The sequence below is a fragment of the Anoplolepis gracilipes genome, chromosome 9 (assembly GCF_047496725.1).
Source record: "Anoplolepis gracilipes chromosome 9, ASM4749672v1, whole genome shotgun sequence".
Taxonomy (NCBI): Eukaryota; Metazoa; Arthropoda; class Insecta; order Hymenoptera; family Formicidae; genus Anoplolepis; species Anoplolepis gracilipes.
Genome location: NC_132978.1, coordinates 6,827,664 through 6,847,226, shown reverse-complemented (window position 1 = coordinate 6,847,226; position 19,563 = coordinate 6,827,664). Strand labels below are relative to the sequence as shown.

The window sequence follows — 19,563 nt, the reverse complement described above, 5'->3', positions numbered from 1 at the left end:
TCAAATAAATTCTATATAATTTAATTATGATAATGAACCAATTATATCCTAAAAATATATGACCTTACATATAATTTATCTTCTGAGCGATATATTGATAAAAAGTATACTGATAAAAATGAACAAATCAGTTCCTGGAGAGAACGAATTCTTCGTTCGAAGTAGTTGCCCGCGTGAGTCAAGCTCCCCTTCGCGCGTATCGTTTAACGGACGGATTACTCATCTAATCGAGACAACCGTGATCTTTATCATCGCGCCAGCCAGCGTAAGCCTAATCAATTTTATACGCCTAAAAACTCGAGCGCGTATATTTTCGGAATACGTGCGCGTGAGTTTGAGCGCTCCGCGAACTGTGTACCGGAATCTTAGAACTCGTATCACGCATAGAGAATTCCGCAGAAAGGACGCCATAAACTATTATTGTACAATAACATACTCCCGCGATCGAAATATGTATCATATTTCTTCGTAGTCTCGCGAATTATACGTATCGAGAGATTCAGCAAACTCTTATAGTTATGCCATTAAATTTGACTTTAGGTTTATATATTCATTTATACCTATTAATATTTAGAGATTTTTTTATTTATATCCTTTACATTGTTTATTTTACATTACATTTTAATTGTTTTCTTCATTAAAAAAAAAAATATATATATATATACATATGTATGTATGTATATACACGTATATAATATACATAATTATGATAATAATCATTAGAAACAACACATACCGGGATAATTATATATATACATATATAGTTTCATTAAAATATAATGTACAAATTATGAAGAGTTCTCTTTTTATTGTATACATGTATATATATCGTAGACAAATGGTTATTTTAGGAAAATAGCTTTTGACTAGGCAAATGCTATCTGGCGTGTAAGTACTAAAAATACATTTTGGAAAAGAATAATTAGATTTCCATTTAATTGCCCCGTCCTCATAAAAAAATGTAACAAAACTTGAGAGTGTAGAAACTACCAAGGCTGACAGTACAGCCTGATAACCATTTGCCTAGTCAAAAGCTATTTTCCTAAAATAACCATTTGCCTACGGCATATACATAGTTATGTGTTAAAATAAATTCGTATAATATCCTTATTTAAAATATTATTTAAATTTTGAATATATACATATATGTATAATGGAAACAGCAAAAATATATAACTGTTTACCACTCGATCACACCAGGTATATATTTGTCAATCAACTTCTCATAGTAGGGCCACAGTTTTTCAATATCGGGTACGGCGCCGCTCTTAGTATAAAGATCGAATTTGCTACAAAATTTTTGATAATTAAATTAGTCATTACTATTAGCCAATATTATCTCTTCAAATTTCTAATAATTATCCGTAATTTAAATTAAATAAATATATGTATAGATAGTAATTTTTCATAAAATTAATAATTTTTCTTTTGTTTATTATATTTACGTTAAAATAGTCGTGATATTTGATACTTACTTGAATTCCACGATCCATTTTAACATCTGAATATCTTCCGGAGTACAAAAATACATATAATCACCACCAGCGTGCCAAGGATAAAAGGAATGATAACGGATCATAGTCAAAGCCTCTTTCGGTAATTTACTCTTATTATGTACAAGTAAGCGATACAAATACTCGTCGTGGCCCCACGACATCATTAAATTCGATATTCCGCACTTGGGTTTGTACATACCATATTTTGTACTGCAAAAAATAATCTCAATGTAGCGCGATATATATATATATATATATATATATATATATATATATATATATATATATATTACAATTATTAAGTTTTCATAAATCAAATTTTTCACATTTTCTGCATTTTCTTTCGATAAATTTTTAATTAAAATTTCATGGACTCTAGAGTTATTTTGATACCAAAATTGTTTCTCTAAAGTAATCTAAAAATATTTTTTTTTATAAAAGTACAATTTTTCATACGTCTTTCGAACGAATTATATCTTTTTTTAGTTGACAATATTTTCTTAAAATCATCTAGATAAGACAATTTTATAATTTTATTTATTATTTTAATACAATAAAATAAGCTGGAAATAAATCATCTTATCTGAGATAAAATAATACGTCTTATTTTTATCTAGATGAGACTTCAATATTATCTATATGAAACACTGCATGTATATTATTGAAACATACTTGTAACGAGGATCTTTGCCATCGGGGTTATTGTCGAAACTTGTTGCTCTATATGCGATTGAATCACCCCAAGCACAACCAACAGGGAACGTGTCACCCACTACAGCCCATTGAGGTTCTCCGTAAAACGCCATCACCTGTAACGCACAATCAACCTTGCTATACGATTGTATATTGATAGAATGCAAACGTATATTATTTTGGATTTATAAAAATTATACAAAGAGAGTATGCTTCCTTGCGCATTCATTTTGAAAGATAGATTCTTCGACCGATCTAAATTGATTATTATTTATTATAATTTTTCATAACGCAATTATTTTTCAGATAAAAAAATTCAATTAAAATAAACTACACGCCTGAAATTATTAGCTGAAGAATATGATTTTATTATTTATTTGCATCTCAAAGGCAAGAATTTAATTTTCATAACAATATCTATCTCCTTCAATTACTTATAATTGAAAAGTTTCAGCTAAAGGAAAAATCGACTTCATATTTAAAGACGTCGTTAAAACGCACTCTTTGCTCGATAGAAAATTTGTTTAATCATATATGATATATGACCATATAAAATTATATAGAAATATATAAAATTTTATATAAGTTATGTATAATTATATATAATAATATATGACTTATTGTATAATTATATATAATTTTATATTAATGTTGGCTAGATGTCAGTCAACGATAATACAAAATTATGCATACTATACATAACTATACATAACTTATACAGAATTTTATATATTTCTATATACTTTTATATTGTTATATATAATTATATATGAGAAATTTTTTACCGGGTGTGTCTTTAAGATATCTATTTTATTATTATAACAAATTATACATTTGTCATAGAACGCGCATTCTCTATTTCTTTATTTTACATTACCTTTCCAAGATCGTGAATTAAGCCAGTAAGATGAAACCAATCTAGATCTGGATGTTCCTTCCTGATAGACTCCGCAGTTTGAAACGCATGAACGATATTAGGCAGATTAGTGTCCGGATCGCTTTCATCGACGAGGTCGTTCAGTTTGAGCAGCGCGTCTTTTATGGTCATTTTGAATTTATTAAATTGCAGCCAATCTTTCATACGAGCTAAAAAGAGATCAGCGATTTTACCATTTTTCTATGTCGTTTTCATTTTTCTGACTATATTTGAAATAATAAATAATTACAAAACATCAATCACGCATTCAAATTATTTACAGACGAACCATTCATTAATTAACATTCAAGGCAAATAAAGCCTTGCAATTTATAATCAAATATAAAAATGATATAATCTCTTTTTTACTAACATTTTACAAATTCGACGGTTTGATTGGAGTGCATCTGCTCGTAAGTTTTGCGAACGCGTTCCTTGATAGGATCTTCGCTATCTTCCTCAAAATTGCGGAACTCGCTCTGTAATTTTCCGGAGTATATCGGCTCGGGCCGAAATTGTTCCGACGGGTCCAATAACATGGGATGCTCACGGTTTTGTTGCTGCGACAAATCAATCGCTCTTAAAAATCCATCAAACAATTTGCATCTTTAATTATTTACCATATAATTACCCATTAAGAAATTATTCAAGAATTTGACATTATAATAAATTTATATGTTCCTATTTATTAAACTCGTAATATGATGAAATCTCCGAAACATGTATGCAATTACGGAATTTATTTTATAAATTAATGTGCAATTATATTCTGCAATATTTATATACGTATACACATACACATGTGTATAGTTTGATCATGAGACAAAGTTTGTGTTAAAATCTAAGATTCTTTATTATAACAATATTTTTTCTTTTTTATTATTAAAAATATAATAAATAGTTATAGAAAATTGTTATAGAAAAAGTATTTTTTAAAAAATAGTTTTGGATTCATGTACAATTTATTTTTTTACATAAAAAAATAGATTTAAAAATTAATCCTTATTAGCATTGAACAATATCAATAAATACCAATAGTACCAATAAATATATATAAATAATTGATAGACTGTAATTTAACTATTAGCTACTACAAACGAAATCCTGTTCACATTTAATATTTTTTCTATTCTCATAAATGAGGTAATATTTATAAATATTTATTAGATTAAACCAAATTCGACTACTAAAGTTTATTTTAGCTGATAACTACAAACTATATAAAATATATTGTTGTATATTAAATGTTAATAAAAAAATATTCTTAGTATATCTAAACCTTCTTTTCAAAACTTTATAATGATCATTAATAGTTTTCGTTTGAAACAATAAGAATTATAAAAATTCTGTTGCAAAGTCAAGTGTTTCAATCTATATAAATATTTGTACATAAATACGTCCAATAAAGCGCGAAATTATTTTTCGCTTTATTTATGCTACAAATTATGTGTGCTTTTTACCTTTATATAAAAATAGACGATTCAAAAAAAGAGACTTTTTTCGAATGTTTTTAATCATTTTTTTCAATCTCAAAATATGTATAAAATATGCTTCTGAAATCTAATTTATTCAAAGGATTTCTAAATATGTATATTTATCTTAATCCTAATCTCCTTTTGTGAAAATGTCCTACACGACACAGAAGGTTAAAAAAAACTGTTTATAATGCGTTAACACTTAATTATCTACTGTATACATTTTATGTAAGAAACGGAAACATAGATTATTATTATGTATTTATGAAAATTTTACATAATTGAACATAGAAGTGACGTGATTAAATCACGGTTGAATCAATTTTGACATCGAGTATCGGATAATAATATTTTATCAGCTTCTTCAGCCAAACTTTCGCAATATGTATAAGACATACATAAAGCACATACGTACTTATTATTAATAACTTTTAATTTCATACAAAATATTTCCAGATACAAATTACATTCAAAAAAATAGAAGAAATTTTTTTATTAATTTTAAGAGAGCGTCAGATAATAGTGTCGTTAGAAGATTTTTATATATTTTTAGCAATAATTCCAATCAATTTTTATTAAATTATAATTTAATTCATTTATAAAATCGATTTAAATTTTCAATTTTTCAACGAGATAAAATTTTTAGAAATGAGAAATAATAATTATGATAAATGTATATAATAGCAAATATTCGTTGTACTCATAAAAATTAATTTATATCTCTCTAAAAAATTAATTTATAGAATAATCATTATATTTAGAAGAGAAAGTAGATTTTTTGCTTTCGTGATATTACATTATTGATTAAACTCTTGAATTTTTTCAATAGAATTTCATCGAAAATGCAACTAAGGTACTTACAGCTGTGGTAGCAGACATCCTGTAGATGTTGATCGGTTACTAATGAAAGTGCAACTGCCGGTTGTTCTATCCTGTACAAGTGACTTATAAAGTCGAAGACAGTTCACCCTTGATCCCCTTATCGCCTGATTGGTGGTCACACGCACAAATGTCAAATCATAGCTACTATATTGTATATATATCTTTCTCTCTCCCACTCTTTCACAAATCCGTAAATACTATTGTAAATACATTATCGCGAACGCAAATAGGATGACTGATTTATTATGAAATTATATCTCATCTGAGATAAAATTATTGCAATTTACGTGTTATGCAAATTAAATAAATTAATTAATGTGTTATACAAATTAATCTTGTACATAAATGTAACTTGTACTTATAATATGCAATATATATTATGCGTATGAATAAAAACACATCTTTTGAAATCTTTACAAAATTTCTTTTTATGTGACCAATAAAGCATAAAATTGATCAAAGTAGAAATCAAAGTTAGTTTCTTAGATAAGAATATCTTCACATTAAAAACAAAATAATGATAATTATCGTGATACTGCAGAAACTGACATAGAAGGCTATCATTTATCGTTATGAATGACACTCTTTATAACGAAAGAAATTGTATCTCTCTCTCTCTCTCTCTCTATGAGCTTTGAAAAAAATTTACGACTGAAATTTTTTTTATATCAGTGATCTAATTTGAATGAGGGTCTTGTGTATTCTCATTTATACGAAAAATCGCAAATCTCACAATTCTAAAACAATCCATCCTAAAATAAGTAAATATTCTGAAAAATGTTAATAAAAACTTTTAAGGAAACAATTGCAGTTATTTGCTATTGAATGATCGAAACAAGATACAATCGAAACAAATAAAGATACCGAGAATAATAGCATGTTCAAAAATAGATTTCTAAATCGTCCACTCATAAATCTGCAATATATTTTATATATATATAGATAATATAGTGATTGTTCACTTAACCGTGTTAAGTCCAATCGATTTGCTATGATAATCGGTTGACACTTCTAATGCGAACGCATAACAGAAACATGCGAAAAATAAAATAATATAATTGACGTCGTTCGCTACAAATAGATTCAATTGCCATACATTATGGATTACACGTATACACGCGTTTCAATCTTTAAAGATTTTGTTTTTGGTGATTTGATGTCATTGCGCACATAAATATTACAGTAAATGCAGACGCAAGCGTAAACAATGATATTTGCATTTATTTGTTGATAAATGTAACCACTTACGTGATGCGTGGTGGAAATATCCAATTTGATAACTCCTTTGATATTGCAAAATCGCTTCATACTCGCATGTTATAATCAAGAAACTTTTATATTTGTATACAAGAGTTTTATGAGTACAAGAATTTTGTGAGATCCATCTTAACTTTTTCATATGTTATCAAATTTAGAATAGCAATTTTGATTTTATACATAATTTTGATTTTATTCTTCTTTTTTCATAACGTATCTCTTCCTATTCAAAAAATATACCCATCAATTTATCAACTATGTAAAATCGTTGAAAAGTAAAATAAGCAATCTCTGTACACATTAAACAAATTGGAATTTAGGAGAAATTTGGAGATGGAAAGTATGATAAAAAACTGATTTAAGAATAAATAACATTAAAAAATGATATTATCATTGGAAATATACACCACAAATGATATGATCAATGATGGAAAGATATACACAATAAGTATATAAATGGCATAAGAGGTATAATTTGTAACAAATACGTTAAATGGCAATCAAGTAGCAAATAAATTTTCTTGTCACTTTGAGACAAAAACTGTATCAAACTTGTTGTCATATAATATACACGCAATTATAATTTATAATATATGTTACGTATATTCATTTTATGTACGTATATATACAATATTGCTTGATACAAACTTATTTGAATCAAGCGAAGAGATGCCATCAAGGCGAGCTCGAGTCCGAATAGCTCGTGTTGCTCCCTCGTCGTCGTATATTATGCCGGTGTCTATGCGAAGGACTACGCGAGCGCGATCTATGCGAGGATGATTTTTTGTTTTTCTTGGATCGATGCGAACGTGAAGAACTGGAGCTATCGTAACTGCTGAAATCATACACGCGCAAACATTTCGATAAAAATAAAACACTTTTAAAAATGTTTCAAAGAATTGAAAAATCAAATAACTTCGAATACCTTCGATGAGAATTTTTCTTTTTCTTGTGTTTTTTATGCAGTTTGTGCCTGTCTGTGCGACTTCCGCTTCGACTCCTGGAACGCTGTCGCGACCTCTTGCCACTCAAGTCTGCGCTCTTCAATCGATCCATCAAAGAATTCCCGCATGTTTTCGTATCTTGCGAAGATTTATCTTTATTTTCTTCAGAGAGAAGCGGCGACGGCACAGATTGCACCTCATCCGAGTCATCCTTTCTGGAGTTTTGGTTCACTGTGACGGTAGAACTGGTCTTGGATATCGGTACTTGGATATGACTTAGAAAGATGGCGGCTTTCTTTTTCCTTTCAAGTTGCAATTGTCGTTCCTTGGACAATTTATCTCGCGCGGCCGCCAACAACTTGTCCTTGAGTCTGTCTTCCTGTGCCTGTTTGTGCCTGATCTCCTTCTGACAATCCTCGAGAATATCATCCGTCAGATCCACCAATTCTTTGTCGTCGCTCTTCGGTTTCTTGTCCGATCTTGGTGGATCTTTGTCTTCGATAGGGGGAATAGAAGAATTCGCGTCGGCAATGCTATTCTGAGGTGAACCAGGTTTAGAATTAGTATCCTTTTTGTCGTCGTCCATCTCTTCGTCGCTCTCCTCCAACGGTAACGCATTTCTCTTCTCGATCACTGTGCTCTCTCCGTCTTTCGGCTTTTTGATGGAGAACGAAACAGTGGTGATTTGTTTTACAGATCCCGTACTTTGCTTCGTTTTCGTGTCACCACTATTCTTCTTCTTCGCCTGTATCATCTTTACCCGCTTCTGCACTTCCTCCATTCGCTGCTGCTTCTTCTGCAATTCCTCTAGCTTTTTTTGTTTCTCCTCCTGTGGTTCTTGCTTTTGCAGTAGCTTCTCCTCCGTCAACACCTTCGGATTTATCGCGCCCTCATACATCGTCAGCTTGTGCGCATAGTAACCATGATACTGATGCGACAGTTCCAAAAAGTTGAATCTAGAATCTCCCTTGTTTTTAACGATCGTCTCAAAATCACGACCGTTTTTCGCCACGTAACTCGCCATCTTATCGATGATGATTTGTACGTCCGCCGGTGGTACAATAAAAGAGGGTCTACTAAGTGGTTTTTGCGTAGGTATTCCGTATGGCACCAGTGGCGTTGGTGTTTCCTTGGGCAATGCAGTTTGCGTCATAGCCGTATCATTTGACATGATTGGCATGTTGACGAGTTGCGAAGACGATTGCATCTGTCCGTTTGGCCCATATATAACTGGACCGTGCGAGTATTGCATTGGCGTAGGATAAGGAGGGTAACTCTAAAAAGAAAAAAATTATATAATAAAAAAATAACAAAAAAATATTTATAAATTTTATCAATATATTCTGTTATTAAAACGATTCCAAAACTTTATGTACCTGTGGTGGCATTGGAGGATAATACCCAGCGGACGGTATCGGCTGTATCGTTGGATCTAATACCTGTGGTACTTTGGATGGTGGTGGTTTTCCCGTAATCTTATTCACAAGCATGGAATACGCGCAATCCGCTGATGGTTTGTATTGTATGCTCGGTATGCTGGGTGCCTATAAAAATGAAAAGTTTTTTTATATTAATTCTGCACATTTATATTTTCCTACTTATCAAAATAAAAACTGGAAATATACATAATTCACATTTTCGATATATATCTATATAATTTATATATCTATAAATACAGATTTTTAGCTTTAGAAATAGATCATAGAAGAAGATAATGAAACCTATTTCAATAGAACACTTATTTCTAACTATATAAAATTACAAATAGTAATTAATAATTTAATGAATATTTTCCAGCTATGTATAACTAAAAGTTGAACAAAAAGTAAGATTCCCTGTTTTACTAAGACTTTTATTTATAACATACACACAAATTACACTTGTGTTAAAATGTAAGCTAATTACTATTTTTTTAAATGTAATTTTTAAAAAGATTGATGCACTTGTACCACCTTGAAGAAACACCTTGGAAGATGGTTTTAGATAATAGTGGTACAAAATGCTGTTCAAGAATGGATTAAATATCAAGAGTCGAAATTTTCAGAAGAAACCTTCAAATTTGTACCAAGATGGGACAAATATCAATTTTTTTCAGAGTCCATATTGAAAAGTAATTATTAGCTTTTATTTTAATACTCAATTATATAAGTAAACTCAATTATATAAGTTTACACTCGTATTTATATACAATTTGTCATAAAAATCTTAGTAAAATAAAAAACATTTTTTATCAACTCTGTATGTGTGACGTATTTATAATTAATATTATATACTGCATTATATATATAATCCATAAAAAATCTTAATTCTATTTGGTCAAGTTATATTCACTTTATTATTTCTCTGTTAAAGCAACAGAATTAAAAAATACTAATCATATATACATTTACTATGATGTTTATGTATCTTCATTGATACATTATACGCGCATGAAATGAAAAGATTAATATTTTAAGAAATGGTGTTATAAATGAATAAATAAAAATGTATGAGAATACATATGTCCAATGCATACCAGAATCAGCCCTGGAAGCAGAAATATTTGACACATAAATTAGTGTGTTGTAGAGTATTATTAATATTTCATCCTATTCTGATCCGTGAATTTCGAGAGCGTCATTCTAAAAGCAATTCAGTGTGGTCCAGCAAAGGTCTTCCACATTTCGAATTATTCCGAACGCAAAATTCTTCCGCATGAAAGGGATCGATTATGCATTTTCAAGAACAGATTAATGTACAGCGTGCAAATAATCTCTGCACATGTATATAAACTTACCGCTTCAATTTTAGTAAATGACGGCGCAAGACTTGGATGCAGGTACGATTCGTCATCTTGGTCTGACTCTTCCTCAGATTCTATCAGTGAAAAAGAAAAATAACAATAAGAATCGTGTATATCTCTTAGAAATCATTAAAATAGAATACGTATAGTGATTACCAATTAAAGTATTAACAAAAATTTATTGGCAATACTTACGGCAAGAAAAACTAAGTAGAATCAAAGTAGGTGTGGGTAATCAAATCCTGCTTTATGTCGCTTCAATTACTTCAACTCAATAACGTCAACTTCAATGTAATTACTATAAGACACTGTTTGTTATAAAAAATAAAATACGTACCAGTTTCTTCCTTCTCAGGTTGCTTTTCGGGATTATATTTTCCATTCTTGATAGCATCGAGGAGAAATTTGTAATACTGATGGAGCGGCTCGTCTATCGATAGGAACGCAAACTGCGGATTATTTGCCTGTTTCGTCTTTATCAAGATTTCCAACTGGCTTCCATGTTGACTTATAAACAGCGCCGTTTTCGTTATAATGGCACTCAATTTCTGTGTTTCCGGCTAAACACATAAAATTAATACATCTTTATGTAAATATATGTTGATAAAAATATGATCGATAAGTAAAATAATATCTTACCAGAATCATTCCCTCGGGAATTTCTAGCTCGGGAGGTGGCACAAACGCCTGATCTTCCTCTTGCGAGTCCTCCGATTGTTTCGGACTCTGAGAATCCTCTCCAGAAGCCTTTTGATTGTTTTCATCTTCGTTATAATTATATCCAACTTGATTGTACGAAGATTCAGAATCCAATGCTTGATGTAATCTTTTTATTTCTTCTTCTGCAATAGGTATTTTTATGTTGTATAATACATATATTAAATTATTATAATAATTAAAATGTAATGAAACGTTTTTAGACAGAAAGATATATTACCATGATACATGGATTCTTCCGCGTCATTATTGTAGAGGGATCGATAGCGCTCCTCGTCACAGAGTTGCTCTACTTTTAATTCCTCTTCGGTAAGTATTGTCCGTTGATCAAAACCACCTGGTGGTGGCTCATGAATCCGTAAGTCAGCCAGTGCCCCTCGTCCATCATATCTATGCACATACAATAAAACCATTAGAGAAGGAAGATGATATTGTTTTAGATTGATGTACACAGTTGGCCACGGCATCTGCAAATTTAAATCCCACCAAAGTAATTTCTCTGAAATAAAACAGAGTTGTAGAGGGCACCTTGCGCAATATTTTTATCTCCGTTGTCGCGTTTTGTTTTTTAAACTAAATATCGACATGAATATACTCATGATATATAATATAATAATATATAAAAGTAGTTTCTATCGTTTCTAATATATATTATTTATATTTATCTTTAATATTCTAAACTTTTTAAACACATGAGATTTTTTTTTTTTAACATTTACATTGTACGCTAAAGATAAATGTATCAAAACAGGAATATTATCCGTATTACTCCATTATCAGTATTACTCCAGTATCGATACAAATAAATTTGCATATACATATGTGTGTACGTAACGTCGACAAATTTATACTGTATACTTGTGAGTATATATAAGAATGACCTATGCGCTTCCTGAGACAAAGCGGAGTCTAATGTGCTAATACATACCATGCTGAACGATTGTATAATACCTACAATCGTCAGCTGCCATTTGTCTCTCTACGCTGTGTCTCACCTTGCTGTTGCATAGACGGCCAGCCATAAGCGCCGCGTCACGAGAGCACCTGATTCTGCGCTCGTGCAGAGCGCATAAATCGCGCTGCCACACTGAGCGTTTCACAGCCGAGATAACACCTGCGGAAGCCTTAAACAGTTTCCAGTCCACTTATCCAGAAATTAATGATGAAAGAGAACAAGAGGGATTTTTTTTGCATTTAAATGCAGCACTTGGCGCTTGTTGATTTTTGGTCAAATTTTTTTTTTTTTTTTTTTTTTTTTTTTTTGTATTTTTGTTTAGGTCAATCATTTTCATTGGAGAAACGTGACATTATGTACGATGCATAATTTTATATGCAGAAGGCATAAACAAATATCCTAGATGAGAAATTTGTCTAGGTTAGAGAAACGGACCTGTCTATCTTCAATGTGCTATCGCCCATCCATGGTATCAAATGTTTTCCCTGATCAATCATTTTCGCCTTGTCATCATCGCGAAATAATTTGCAGCTATAGCCAAACACCAACAGCTCCTGCGGTTCCTCGTCGGTATTCTTTTTACGCAGAATGCCCGAGTCTACCATCCACCGTTGGTTTTTCGACGACGCCATTTTCCGATTGCAATTGACCCGCGACCCGCGAGTGACTGTACTGCGACTGCGAAATTATTTCCGATAATCGCCGCGCATTGCAGGAAGCCAGCGCTAGCGTCGCTTCTGTCCCGGAACCCGGAATTGCCCGACAACGCCTGTCCCTAAAAATTGTATATTTTAAAATTTGCGATACCTAAAGACTACTTTATACGTTTAAAAACTCGGCACCGAGAGAATTCTATTTATAATTTCACGTGCCATAATACAAAAAAGGGAAGCATTAAAAGAAATAAAATCTATATGTAATTCAAATTTATAAATATATGTCATCTATATATATTTTTTCTCTTGTATAATATTTGTTTTGTATAATATATCTGTGTCAGGGAACATATAATACATAAAATTATGTATTGAATTTAACGTGCTTTATTAGAATCGAATAAAATTCATGTTGCAATTATTATACATATATTTTTGCATGTATGCGAAATTTAATTTTACAATATTACTTTTACCACGCGCATGTGTTTTTTATATTAATTTTAATAATAAATAAAGTATAGAGATATATATATTCGCACGTTATGTGTTTATGAAATAAATGTTCTTTGAGCAAATAAATTTCACATACCAGCAATATTATTCTCCACTTATATTATATACACAAATAATTAATATGTACAATTATATATATATATATATATATATATATATATATATATAACGATAAAACAGTTAAGAATAGCTCTCTTATAATTAATAAATATTGAAACAATAAGTGCTGTAGAGAGCGGGAACAAAATAAATAAAATAAAATAAAATAAATTTTGGATAACATTAAATTAATATAGCGTATAATTCGATGCGTTTAGAAATACATATGAGAATATTTATAAGCATTAAATCGTAATTTAAAACAAATTATGGTAAGAATGTGGCGATAAAAAACCTATATAATAATATTGAAAATGAATAACCGAAAGAAGTTGCAAATAACGAATTGAATTACCCGCCTCGGGGTTGGCAAGCCGGCCGCGGCGGGTCGCCACGATCGGATGCTGAGTTGCCGATGATCGCGCGCTTATTTATCGCACGACATTTCATCCGGGCGACTTATATCCGCGATAACGGCGTATTATAGACGCCGACGGATTATCTTGCCGACCGGCGGTCGCGTCCGCGGGCGATCGCCCGCGCGGGGACCCGCGTACCGCCCCCTCAGTACGTTATGGAATGCGCGACGGGTAGCTACCGTGTTACGCGGCTCCGCACGATGCCCGGCCGAGAATGCACGCTAACAGACCGGAATCTCGTGCGACGCGGCCGTGGACTTGACGTCTCGCCGCCCGACATCGGTCACGGTGCGCACGTCGACCGTTGGTCGCCCACACCGTTCGCCGACCGCGAGAGCTTCTGTATTTCGAGTGGCCGTCGGTAGCACGTCGTATACGTGGCAACAGCGTGTTTGGCTGCTGTGTGCTATGTGCTATGTGTGCCCGTTGCCCGTGCGAAACGTAGTGTGTGCGTGCTGCTCTGTCATTTCTCCCAGCCAAGAAAGGAATTCCGTCGGCCCCGGGTGGCTGACTCGGCCGACGATCGAGTAACGTTACACGTGCCGCATCGTCCGCGCTGAAAGATCCCCGCCGAGCGCGACGAGGCCCCCGCTCGAGAGGAGGTCGGATCCCATCTCGGAGCACGTCCAGCAACGACAACGCTCGCGCTCCATCGGCGTTGGCATCCGTATATCATCCCGCGATTTTCATACCCGCCCACTTGTTTTAGTTAAACTTGGCCCGCCCCGAGTTTCTCTCCGAGTCCGACTTGATCGGCAGAAGCGTGCTTTCCAGGCTGCAGCATCATAGCCTTCGCCGAAGGATGCATACGTGAAACGCGCGAATGCGGAAATCACTTGCTTGCACGTTGTATTGGAACTAGGAAACGTCTCGTTTTGCATCCCCGGCGTGGATAGCCCTGGTGGAAATTTAATGCTGTAAGTTTATCCACTGGTCACCAGCTTCTGGTATTACGCGCAGAGTCGTCATCTACTATACGTGGCTGTATTAAATCAGTTATATACTTGTACAAGAACATTTGCACAATTCTTTAAGCTCGTTTGTACAATTTTTCAAGTAATATTTGTACTATAGTATATAGTATATAGCACTATGGTGTAATTGAATATGAAAAAACATAGACAAAAATTTATTTGGAAAAAACTATTGTTGCAGATTATGAATAAATTCTCATTTTTCTTCTTGTTTACGATACAATTTTATACACAAAAGAATTCATATTTTATTCGCATATATAATATAATATATTTTTTTGCAACAGGTATTTCCGATGGCCTTATACACCCGGTAACTGCAATGGGCTGATACAGAATGCGATTTGTTTATCATTCCTCAGACATACGTCTCTCTGCGGTGTCATCCACATGAGAGAGTTGACTTGATAAAAGTTGATGGTGCTTCTGCACGTTATCATCTTTATTTTTCTGTTGATACAATGGAGGAACCAGTTAAGAAAAAGCAGCGCATTGCAAATAGCGAGGACGCTAAGAATTGGCTTGCTGAAATTGAAGAATTTGAAAGTAGCCTGCTTACGCGATGTTTGTGCCACATGTCAGAGAGCAGTCTACGCAAACCATTTATCAATACCACGGTGGAGGGAGCCAACGGCAGTATCCGTCCCGCCGTACTGTCCGAGTGGCATACAGATCAAATCCTGGAGTTTCTGAGCGCTTTACAGTTGTTGTTCGACTTGGCGATCAAGCAGAATGTACGAGGTGTCATGTGCAAGAGAGTGGTTGACGTTTGCGATGCTCTGGCGCGAAACGAGCACGGCATTATCGATCAAATCATCGATCTGTCCTATACGTCTAACAAATTTATATCGTTCGCCGGAAGTCGCGTGCTCGCGTCATTTTTCATCCTCATGAGGGATAACGTAGAGATTGCCTGGTTGGAGAGGCTCATGCAATCTCTGGTGAACACACACTCGCCTAGCCAGATGCTCTTCACGCTGGATGTGGTCAAGAGGGTAGTCGAGCACAAGGACTGCAGTATACATCCGCTGGAGGACGCAGACACGCCCGTCTCGCCCGGTTGCAACACGCACATCGTCTCCGATACCGAGAGCTTTGACAGTACGGCGATCAAGGCAATGTGCGTGAAGGCGCTGGAATCCAAGTGGACCAGCCTCGTGTCCAAGTTCAAACTCATTCTCAGGACTTATACGCCACAACATACGTCCGTTGTCATCACGTTCCTGCACCTGTGGGAGACCATCATCTCGGTTAAAGCTAATCTGTCTGTCATTGATACCAAGCCCTTTTATTCTAAGCTGAACGATTTCGTACTCTTGCTCAACAGCAACCTGCCGGGTGTGATCTGGCGACATCTGCTTGGTCTGTTCAACGAGGTGTTGTGTTATGGTAGCACGCTAGCGCTGCAAGACGTGCTGCCGGACGAACCATGTTCCTTGGCGACCCTAATCGTGCGCGTTGTCAAGGATCATCGATTGCTCGACGCGTTACCGTATCGTCACGGTTCAGGCAGCTTCGGTGGCGGCACCAGTGACGGTGATCGCCCGCTATTGCAGAAGATGGTTCTGCTAGTGCTGAAGAGCGCCGCCGTAACAGTGCGGGAGACCCGCAGTGACTCAAGCGATTCGTCCCTGGGCTCTGAGGCCGAAGATCTCGACGAGGACATGGCGGTAATCGACAGGAGCATCCGCGAAGTACTGCGTCAGCTGGACCAATGCGTAAAGGCGCTGATGCCTTTCCATCCGGAGATGCCGCTATCTCAGTGGGTTGTGCAGATGTTCCACGATCAAGACGACTTTCTAATCGAAGGTATGGTCTGTTGCCTGGACGTCGCTGTGGGCCTCTTCTATCGCGGATCACCAAACGGCCCGGTCTCAAGATCGGTACTCAGTCCTCTCAGACCTACGCTGACTTTTGTGCAATTTATCCACGTAGTGTCGCATGACCCAAATGTGTTATTAGACCTGCTGGTTAGCAATGAAACCTGTTTTCTACTGTACCTGTTGCGATTCCTTAAGTACATCAGGCGCAATTGGGGCGAATTCGTCGAGTGTTGCGGCCGCGAGCTGGACGATACTATGACGATATTGATAAGATTACGGTTGGCTATCGATCGATTGGTATCAAAAGCGCTATTCCCGTATAATATTAGTCCGGTTCTTCGTCTGCTCGAGAAATGCGAGTCCTTTTACGAGGGTAATGTAGAGAACGGTAACGCATCTGTTATATAAGATAAACATATAAAATATAAAAAGAGAGATTCGATTAGCTGCCAGGTCAATCAAACATGTACAAATTGTACGAATCTCTTTCCGAACGTTAGCTAGATTTTGTTCATCTGTAAATTATCACGTGTAGCTATACAGATTGCCGCATTTCACATAGTAAAAAAGCGACTGAATTGATTCGATTTCAATAGTCTTCGAAATCTTTGGGGAGATCAGAAAAACGAACGTGTTTCTATTTATTAATCCTTAGCGAAATTTTCCAACATAGTTGAAATTGCAAGAGGAAGGTACTTTCGTCTGTTCATGAATCAGTGAAGTTTTGAGAAGAATCCACCTAATCATCAATTCAATCAGACTAGTACAAAAAAGGGGAATAACGAGATTTGTATCGATCATCTCAAAACGAAACTGCATTTGTGTGGTGCTAAATAAAGTATACCTCTGCCAAAGCACCATTGCGAAGACCCATGTTGTATACCACTAGAATAATATTTATATGTACACTTCAAACTATTTGTACAGTTTGCCAGTCACATTTGTAAATGTAATTTTTATTCGTATTTCGGTAATAATACCTGATGTGAGAAATATGTACATATCTCGTAATTACGTCTTTGCCAACTTTCTAATACAAATCTCTTTAATTTCGAAGAAATTTAAAAAAGAAATAATCTTTTTCTTTATAATTAATAACAATTAACTGCACAACGTGACAAATAAGATAAACATAATACACAAAATATATTAGAGACTGCCAAATCACTTGTGTAGCTATATAAAAAATAAATTTACAAACTTTTGATCAAAGAATCGTAAGAGCGTTATACAATTCGTAAAATATAATTGGCAAACATTTGATATTAAGAATACATTTCTTTAGCAATTATTTTATTGCAGACGAGAAACTAATTTTTCTTTTACGTTATTAGAACTTCTAAAGTAAAGAACGGAGCAATTATCAGAAATTGTTTCAAGAGATTTCTGATAAATCAATACTTGTATGTAAATAATAAATATATTAACAACGATTAACGCGGCGTATTCAGATAACATTTCTTTCTATAAGTATTGTATGTAATACACTAAAATTCTCATATTTTTACTTTTATAATTATGATGTCGTTTAATTAAATCTCCTCCCGATTATATGTCGAATGTATGACTTATTCTCGGAGGACATCGTGTATGTGCGCCATCGTTTTTCGATACAGCAGCGGCTTAATAATTCCATACCTTTGCGGAAAGATCATTCGACTGTATAATAGATCTAAAAGATTTTTTTTTTCCAACTAAAATTTATTATCTCTGTCAATGCAAATTGAATACAATTGTCACTACCGAGAATTGCGATTATAATGTATCCCGGCAGATTGTCACTGATGCTCCGCGATTAATCATGCAAATAGTGTTTGATACATTGATTAGAGCGATGTAACGCGCTTGTCTTATCGGGACAAACCGTCCGGATTTTTAGAAAGGTCATATGTAGAATTTAAGTTTGTAACGTTAGCGTTTTTCGACGTATCTCCTTTATAAAATTACTACTCACTATTTAGAATTTGCAAATATAGTTCTAATTATTTAAATACGCTCGATCGAAGTACGATCGAGAAATTTTGTGTGTCGAGATATGGATAATTTTTAAAAACACAAAATTTTTTTACTAAATATTTATATTTGCATATTAAATCATTATTTATATATTTCTGTACTTCGTCAATAAATCACTATTTCACAGCATTTTATATTTTTCTCACATTTAAAACGAAAACTTAGCGGTACCATATTGTTAAGCTTTCCTTCTTTTTATATAAATTAAACACTTGTTTGCGTTTTCTCTTCGCAAAATGTGTTGCTTCAAGTTTGTTAAAATTATCGCATTTTTTTTTATACACTGACTGATGTACGAAACTACTCGCGAGACTGTACATATCTGTAAACAGTTATATTCAGCGAAACAGGAAATGTCCAACTGCCTTATTTTAACTGTAGCAGAAGTTAGTTTAACAAGCTTTACTAAATCAACAACAGAATCTAAGTTACATAGCCCATTATTAGCGGCGAGTTCAAAAGTATGACTTTTTTTCTCTTCTTTCTTTCCGCCAATTTATTCGTTGCTATACATGTTAACAGATAATTAATACAAACCGCTAATCATTCGTAGCATACAATGAAGCATTTTTTCTCTGTACATGTTATCTAAATGAAAAATGTTCAATGTTGATCGTGCAACAGCGGCAGAGAAGCGGTTCAAGCGATTTTCATTATGCGAGACATAAAGAAATTAAAATATCATTCGAAAGACATTGTTAGAAAGACACTCTTTTTTTTTTTTTGTCATAAAAATATATCAGACTGTCGTTCGTTCGGCAATTTCGCGGTTTGTTAAATAAGAAGTGTACGTTTGCAGTGCCTGCAGGCACACGTAGTCTACAAGGTATTCGAAAGCAAAGTTTTATGTCGATAGAGCTTAAAATTATCACGACTGAATTTCGCTTTACCTGAGATTAGATTACACGGAGATTTAATGATGCGATTAAAAGAATTCGAGAAA

General features: G+C 34.0%; 3 protein-coding genes across 5 annotated transcripts; 1 reads left to right on the top strand and 2 right to left on the bottom strand.

Annotated features, from left to right (window-relative positions):
- Positions 1–788: 788 nt before the first annotated feature.
- Positions 789–5,600, bottom strand: Miox (Myo-inositol oxygenase). The gene is made up of 6 exons (XM_072899015.1): positions 5,442–5,600; positions 3,479–3,665; positions 3,067–3,275; positions 2,169–2,305; positions 1,476–1,706; positions 789–1,289 (listed from the first exon to the last, which is right to left on the bottom strand). The coding sequence occupies exons 1-6, from the start codon at positions 5,457–5,459 to the stop codon at positions 1,181–1,183; spliced, it is 891 nt and encodes a 296-aa protein (XP_072755116.1). The 5' UTR covers positions 5,460–5,600; the 3' UTR covers positions 789–1,180.
- A 1,488-nt stretch (positions 5,601–7,088) lies between these two features.
- Su(w[a]) (suppressor of white-apricot) lies at positions 7,089–12,810 on the bottom strand. Of its 3 annotated transcripts, none has more exons than XM_072899013.1 (8): positions 12,553–12,810; positions 11,383–11,552; positions 11,085–11,287; positions 10,783–11,005; positions 10,440–10,519; positions 9,040–9,207; positions 7,645–8,939; positions 7,089–7,551 (listed from the first exon to the last, which is right to left on the bottom strand). In XM_072899013.1, exons 1-8 carry the CDS (start codon positions 12,747–12,749, stop codon positions 7,395–7,397), a joined length of 2,493 nt encoding a protein of 830 aa, XP_072755114.1. In that variant the 5' UTR covers positions 12,750–12,810; the 3' UTR covers positions 7,089–7,394. The 3 variants fall into 3 exon arrangements, with proteins under 3 accessions (XP_072755114.1, XP_072755113.1, XP_072755115.1); XM_072899012.1 differs by having other exon boundaries at positions 7,089–7,554; positions 12,553–12,809; XM_072899014.1 differs by lacking the exon at positions 12,553–12,810 and adding an exon at positions 12,158–12,546 and having other exon boundaries at positions 7,089–7,554.
- A 997-nt stretch (positions 12,811–13,807) lies between these two features.
- Lin (protein lines homolog) lies at positions 13,808–18,749 on the top strand. Its single transcript, XM_072898963.1, has 2 exons — positions 13,808–14,724; positions 15,069–18,749. Exon 2 carries the CDS (start codon positions 15,243–15,245, stop codon positions 17,010–17,012), a length of 1,770 nt encoding a protein of 589 aa, XP_072755064.1. The 5' UTR covers positions 13,808–14,724; positions 15,069–15,242; the 3' UTR covers positions 17,013–18,749.
- Positions 18,750–19,563: the final 814 nt, after the last annotated feature.